This window comes from Myotis brandtii, unplaced genomic scaffold, assembly GCF_000412655.1.
Source record: "Myotis brandtii unplaced genomic scaffold, ASM41265v1 scaffold802, whole genome shotgun sequence".
NCBI classification, from domain to species: Eukaryota; Metazoa; Chordata; class Mammalia; order Chiroptera; family Vespertilionidae; genus Myotis; species Myotis brandtii.
In genome coordinates this window covers 483,981-491,371 of record NW_005371230.1, presented here as the reverse complement: position 1 = coordinate 491,371, position 7,391 = coordinate 483,981, and the positions used below count along the sequence as shown (strand labels likewise).

The 7,391-nt window shown below is 38.9% G+C and overlaps 1 protein-coding gene across 6 annotated transcripts in view; it reads left to right on the top strand.

Annotated features, from left to right (window-relative positions):
- The window catches only part of PRIMPOL (primase and polymerase (DNA-directed)), a 41,298-nt gene that overhangs the window by 24,226 nt on the left and 9,681 nt on the right, over positions 1 to 7,391 (top strand). For all 6 annotated transcript variants that reach the window (XM_005883856.2, XM_014531415.1, XM_014531413.1 and 3 more), the window contains 2 exons: positions 4,393 to 4,555; positions 6,779 to 6,867. In XM_005883856.2, coding sequence (XP_005883918.1) covers positions 4,393 to 4,555; positions 6,779 to 6,867 — 252 coding nt within the window. The remainder of the gene's footprint in view (positions 1 to 4,392; positions 4,556 to 6,778; positions 6,868 to 7,391) is intronic.

The following is a 7,391-nucleotide window of genomic DNA, read 5'->3' as shown; positions in this document are numbered from 1 at the left end:
TGAGTCTAGCTAAAGGTCATCTTTATTCAAAGAACTGGTTCTTGGTTTCATTGATCTTGTCTATTATCGTTTTAGTCTCTTTTATTTATATCTGCTCTGATCTTTGGTATTTCCTTCTACTAACTTTGGGCTTCGCTTTTTCTTCCTTTTTTAGTTCTTTGAGGTGTAAAGTTAGGTTGTTTGAGATTTCTGTTGCTGTTTTATTTTATATTTTTATTGATTTCAGAAAGGGAGAGGGATTGATAAACATAAATGATGAGAGAGAATCATCAATTGGCTGCCTCCTACATGTCCCCCCAAACTGGGGATCCTAGGCCACAACCCGGGCACATGCCCTAACCGGGAATTGAACCATGACTTCCAGGTTCACAGTTCAACACTCAACCACTGAGCCACACTGGCTGGGCGAGATTTTTGTTTCTTGAGGTGTAGGCATTTGTGCTACACTTCTTGCACTGCATTTGCTGCATCTCATACTAATAAGTTTTGGTGTGTTGCATTTCCATTTTCTTTTGTCTCGAGGTATTTTTTGATCTCTCTTTTGAGTTCTTTGTTGACCCTTTGGTTGTTCAAATAGCATGTTGTTTAATCTCTACATATTTGTGAGTTGTCTAGTTTTCTTTTTGTAATTGATTTCTATTTCATATCATTGTGGTTGAAAAAGATGCTTGATATGAGTTCAGTCTTCTTAAATTTGTTAAGACTTGTTTTTAATGCATGATCTGTCCTGGAGAATGTTCCATGTGCAACTTGAGAAGAAATGTGTATTAGGTTGCTTTAGGACACAATGTTTTGTATATGTCTGTTATGTTGATCTGATCTAACATGTCATTCCAGGCCGAAGCTTTCCTATTGATCATCTTTGGGATGGTCTATCCCTTTATGTAAGAGGGTATCAATGTTCCATACTATTATTGTTGTGCTGTATATTTCTTCTTTTAGGTTTATTAATATTTCCGTTATATACTTATGTGCTCCTTTGTTGGTTGCATAAATATTTACAAATGTTTTAACTTCTTTTTGGATTGACCCCTTAATTATTATGTAATGCCTTGCTTTGTCTCACCATAATCTTGGATGGATTTTGTTTTTGAATCCATTTAGTGCCCTCTCTTTTTTGATTGGAGTTTTTAGTCCACTTGCTTTTAAAGTATTATTGATGAATATATACATATTGCCATTTGTTGTTTCCTGGCTGTTCCTCTGTTCCTTTCTACTCTCGCTCTTTTTCTTTGTGGTTTGATGATTTTCTTTAATGGTATGTTTAGATTTCTTTCTCATTATCTTCTGTGTATCTACTCTAGATTTGTGCATTGTGATTACTATGAGGCTTCCATATAACAACTTATAACAATATATAGCAAATTGGTAACTTAACTATGAATGCATTCTAAAAGTTCTACATTTTTACTACCTCTATGTTTTTGATATCATAATTTACATTTTTCATTTTTGGATCCCTTAACTAATTATTAGAGTTAGCTGTTTTTCATACTTGCTTTATAAGTGACTAATCCACTACTTTCACTACACATATTCCTTTGCAAGTGTAATTTATACTTTCATATGTTTTCCTATTATGAGTTAGTGCTCTTTGGTCAGCTCGAAGAGTCCCTTGAACATTTCTTGGAAGGGTGGTTTAGTGGTGATGAACTCCTTAACTTTTGCTTGTCTGGAAAACTATCCTTTAATATGAATGACTTCGCCAGTGTTGGGGAAAGCCCCAAAAGTCTAGATTCAGGATGGATTCTGAAGAACTGACATGTGGCCTTATTCAAATTCATAAAAGCTTTAATAGGAGAAACATATACAGGGGCAAAGCAGCAGCTCCCAGTGGTGGTGGGCTGGGAGAAATCCACACCCCTCCCAAGACAGAGTTCCCTTTTTAAAAAATATTTTATTTATTTATTTATTTATTTATTTATTTATTTATTTAGTGCCCTGACTGGGAATCGAACTCTGATTCATAGGTTGACACTCAACCACTGAGCCATGCCAGCCGGGCTTTTATTGATTTTAGGGAGGAAGGGAGAGGGGGAGAGAGAGATAGAAACATCAATGATGAGAGAGAATCATTGATCTTGATCAGCTGCCTCCTGCATGCCCCCTACTGGGGATTGAGCCCACAACCCTGGCATGGGCCCTGACAGGGAATGGAACTGTGATCTCCTGGTTCATGGGTTGATGCTCAACCATTGAGCAACACCGGCCAGGCCAGAGTTCATTTTTTAAAGGGGTTAATGCAAAACCAGATGTGGGTAGTTGTATAAACCTCCCAAGAGAACAGTGTATCACTCCCTCCTCTCCTCCTCCTCCTCCTCTCTTTTCCTCCTTCTTCCTCTCTCTATCCCTTTCCCCTTCTGGGACTCCTGTAATGAAAATGTTAGTCTGCTTGATGTGGTTCCATAGTCCCTTAGACTGTCTTCACCTTTTACATTCTTTTCTCTTTTTTATTCTCTGAGTGATTTGATTCTCTGCCCTGTCTCTAATTCACTGATTCTCTCTTCTGCTTCATCTACTCTACTATTGAACCCTTCTAGTGTCTTTTTCAGTTTATTTATTGTATTCCTCTGCCCTGTGAATTATGTCTGATACTTTCTTATATTTGCTATCTCTTTGTTAAAGTTCTCGTTGTTTATCCATTCTCCTCTGAGTTTGTTGAGCATCTTTATGGACATCACTTTGAACTCTATATTGGGTAAATTAGTTAATTTCATTAAGGTTTTTTTTTCTTCAGTTTTATCTGGTTCTTTCATTTGGAACATATTCCTTTGTCTCCTCATTTTTCTTAATTCTCTGTGGTTTCTATGCATAGATGAAACAGCCACTTCTCCCAGGCTTGAAGGGTTGGCTTTGTGGAGGAGATGAACGTCTGGTTAATCCTGCTCTGCCCTGGCTCTCGTCTATCAAACCTTTGTGATTGTCCAAGCAGCTTTTTAAAAATCCCTAATAACTCCCAGTAGTTGAGGCTGTGCCAGAAACAGTCTGTGTCTCAAAAGGGAGCATCTCAGCACCCAGATTATTCTGATTAGAAGCCGGACCCTCAGGCTGCAGCTTTTAAAGAATGCAAATATACACAGTCCTGCCCTGGGGACTGGAAGGGTGAGCCCAAGGCCACCAGAGCCAGGCCATCTGGCGGTGTTTCCTGAGCAGGAGTCACAAAGATCAGGTGCCAGACGAGTGTATAAGCTCCTTATGGGGCATGCCAGCGAGCTGTGGCGAGGCAGAGGAAGAGGGCAGAGATAGGGTTCCCTGGCTTACATTCTCTGGGAGTAGCTCTGTAGTCTCAAAATTGTGTGCCCAACCTGAAACCTGCAACTAAGGGGGAAGCTCTAAGACAAGCAATTAAGACTCTTTCACAGAAAAGCTGTGTTCAGTCTGTTGTCTGCAGTGCCCTGGGGGTGGTAGCGGGCCAAGAACTGCCTCTCCAGTTGTTACAGTCCTATGGGACCCACGAATGCAAAGCAATCAAGGGGTGCCCCTTGAGTGACAAGTGGGGCACCAGAGTGTAGAAGCGCCGCTCTGGGAGATAGTGGTGCCCTGGACACAGCCTGAGAGCACAGAGGAGTGAGACAGGGCGTGCCCAGTGGGCGCCTGCTGAGGAAAGAAGGAAGGGAGCAGAAGAAAAGATGGTCCCAGTGGTGTTAACAAGGCAGAGGGAGAGCGGGAAGATGGTACCCACCAGCCTGCATCCCCAAAGGGGGTGTGAGCACTTGTTCTCTGCCTGAAACACTTGCATTCCCACAGGCTCTATCCACTGAGCCAAACAGGCCAGGGCAGCCATGCAAACCAACACTTTAAAATCCGCAAATGGGTTTCTTGCACATAAAGTCTGGTGCTTTTCAAAGGGCTGCTTCTGGGCCCACGTGGGTGCGTCCACATGTGAGCCCTTTAAGAGCCGTGCCTGTTCGCCACAGCCCCCCAGGTTTCATGGGGGTGAACCCTAGGTGATCTTCAGAGCCAGGTGTTTGGGAGGTTTTGTTTCTCAATTGCTGGTCTTAAAAGTTGGGGTTCCCCAGGAGAATTTCAGGGTTCCATTCCCTCCCCCCCCACCCCGGCCATGTGATGGGTTTCCCTTCCAGGGGTGGGGTTTAACGTGAATGTGTCTCAGCCCTTCCTACCTGCTTTGATGTGGCTTCCTTTCATTTTCTCTCTGTGAAGGGGGACTTCCACCAGATTCTAGGTTTTTTCCAGAGGACGTCCTTCTATATATAGCTTAGGCTCATTGTGACCACAGGAAGAGGGGAGCGCAGGATCTTTTTAGATTGCCAAGGTGAATCAGAACTGTTGTTTCTTCTAAAAATGCTACACAAATTAATTTCACACTTGCTGACTATAAAAACAAGTAACTGAAAACATGCGTTAAAACTGTTTTGTTAATCTTTCATATAGGAGTTTATACAAGAAATAGGAACTTTCGGCTCTATAAGTCATCAAAAAAGGGGAAGCCAGTGGTGTTGGAGGTCGCTGAAGATAACAGATTTTCTCTTACACAATCAAAGAATACTTCTGAAGAGGAACAGTATTTCCTCTCTTCTTTGGTCAGCAATGTCAGGTATGTAGTATCAGAAGTAAACCATTGTGTATTCATGAATATTGCACAGTGAATGGCATTGCACAGCACTAAAATGTAAATTGTGTAAATTCATTCTACCTTAAACAAGAAAGTCAGTTCTTAAAATTCTAGATTACTGTTTTCTTTTGTCTATTAACTGAAATATAATAGTAAAATTTATTTTCTAACCACATAGTATTCTTTATGTCTTTTTATAATTATATTTTATATATTTTTCCAGTTTTTCTAAAATGATTAACATTTATATAAAGAAGAAAATAAAAATAGTTTTATTGCATTTAGAAATATAATTACTATTAACATTTCATTTTTTCATATATGCACATACATATATAATTTACGTAACTCCATCATTTAAAAAAATATTTGTTGAGAGTATGGTATGTCACCTGTTTTATCCACTCAACATATTCTGAATATTTGCCAAGTTAATAATTTGCCAGCAGTTAATTATAAGTAAAACTTTTAATACCTATATAATTTTCCATTGTATTTATATACTCTGATTCGTTGTTCTATTGTTGAACATTTGATTTTACATATTTTGGTCATTTAAAAAAGTGTGAAAGACTTCTTTCAACAGAAATTCTTGCCTTTAGCCCAGTCGGTGTGGCTCAGTGGTTGAGCATCAACCCATGAACCAGGAGATCACGGCTTGATTCCTGGTCAGGGCTCGTGTCTGGGTTGCAAGCTCAATCCCCAGTAGCGGGTGTGCAGGAGGCAGCCAATCAATGATTCTCTCTCATTATTGATGTTTCTATCTCTCTCTCCCGTCCCTTCCTCTTTCTGAAATAAATAAAAAAATATATACATAAATATATTTGCCTTTAATCCCCTTGATTCTAGGCTTGCAGTTTTTGTTAGTCCAAAGCACTAAATTACCTTGTTAACTTGCTCTTCCTTTGCTTTCCCCAGATATAATCTTAAAAAGAAACTCCACAGAAATGAATTTTAATAAAAATGTTTAAAATATTTGCTGTGGGGAAAATTGTGTTTGGATTGTTAATGTACAGCAGTCCCAAGGAAGGTGGGGAGATGGTTGCTTTTCTTCAGATGTTTCTGGACTGTTTGAGTTCTTCCATAACCTATCTCAGAAGTAATGTCAAAGTATTAGTTTCCTTACCTTTAAAATGGAAATAATACATCTGTCTTAGGGAGTTGTTAGGATTAAATAAGTTAAAACTATATATAAAACATATATGCAGCCCTAACCGGTTTGGCTCAGTGGATAGAGTGTCGGCCTGCGGACTGAAAGGTCCCGGGTTCGATTCCAGTCAAGGGCATGTACCTTGGTTGCGGGCACATCCCCAGTAGGGGGTGTGCAGGAGGCAGCTGATCGATGTTTCTCTCTCATGGATGTTTCTAACGCTCTATCCCTCTCCCTTCCTCTTTGTAAAAAATCAATAAAATGTATTTTTAAAAAAGTGGTATAATAACACATATTTTTTTAAAAAACATATATGCAGTGCCTGGCACATTGTATCTGCTCAGTAAGTGTTATAGTAGTGGTAGCAGTTTCTGAGATCTAGAAGTAGTATGGGAGTAGTGAAAAATTGTATGACAATTGCTGCCCCCAGTTGTTGGCCCCAGAATAAGATCACATCCTATCATGTATGGAAAAGCAACATAGGGGATCTATGATAGATACAGCCTGAAGTCCCCCATTTCTTTTGTAACTTCAATATTAATTTCACAGAAATGCAGAATTCTACTGAACTAGGGCCTCCTTTGTTGTCTTTTGTGTATCCAAGTAGAGGATTTCTTTTTGAAATTAAAGGCAAAATTCTTTACGGTTATGAATGCCTCTTTTATTTCCATTAATTTCAATCCATTTTTCCCTTTGCTCTCACCTGTCTTTTCCTTCTCTTTTCTTCCCATTATTCACACTTTTAAATCATTGTAACAGACATTTCAGAGGCTTTGTCTGTCTGGGGAGTGGGATTACACTTCCTTCCGTCCCTTCAGCAGCCTTGGAGTCCTCGGCTCACTCTGCAGCAACGTGTTTTAAGTGATCACCAGACTCCTCTTTTTATGTGGGTAGGATTGGTGCTTTATAGGCAAATGTGGCATAAATGTCCTGGAATAATAGCTGTCGAACAGAGGATTTTAATATGGAATTCTTTGAGGTTGTTTCTTTTCTGTAGCTATGTCTCTTTAATTCTAATATAATATTATTTTGTTTCTTGAACATATTTTCTTCAGATTCTCAGATACTTTACGAGTACTTAGATGTGACGCATCTGAGGATAAACAAAAACAGGCTGGGCATCTTAATAGTACCAGCACTTCAGGTAATTATACAAAAATAATTTTCTATGAAAATTTAAGGATGTTAAATCTGTTTTGCCTTTAAAATCTTAAATCTTATGTATTCATATCTACTGATCTTTTAAAATGACTAAGTTTCTATCCAAAATGAAAATTAAAGAGATATTTTAAAAAGCTTATTCACTAATTTTCATTTATACCATTTTGATAAAACCCCTACCAAAGTAATATATTGTTTGTATTAAATGAACACATATTAAAATAAGACACCTAAGAGTTCTCTTCATCCTCTGTCCACAAAGGGAAGATCACTGTCAGTAGCTTTGTATTTAACCAGGAGGATTTTTCCTGTATTTCCAGTAACTGGAGAGCATCTCATTCTTTTAATGGCCGCAGTTTCTCATGAAAAGTAGGTATTCTTCATTCCTATACTGAAGAACATACAGGGTTTTTTTCCTAAGATTTCCTACATAAACTCTCTAGTGAACTTTATACACACACACACACACACACACACACACACTAGAGGCCCAGTGCACGAAATTCA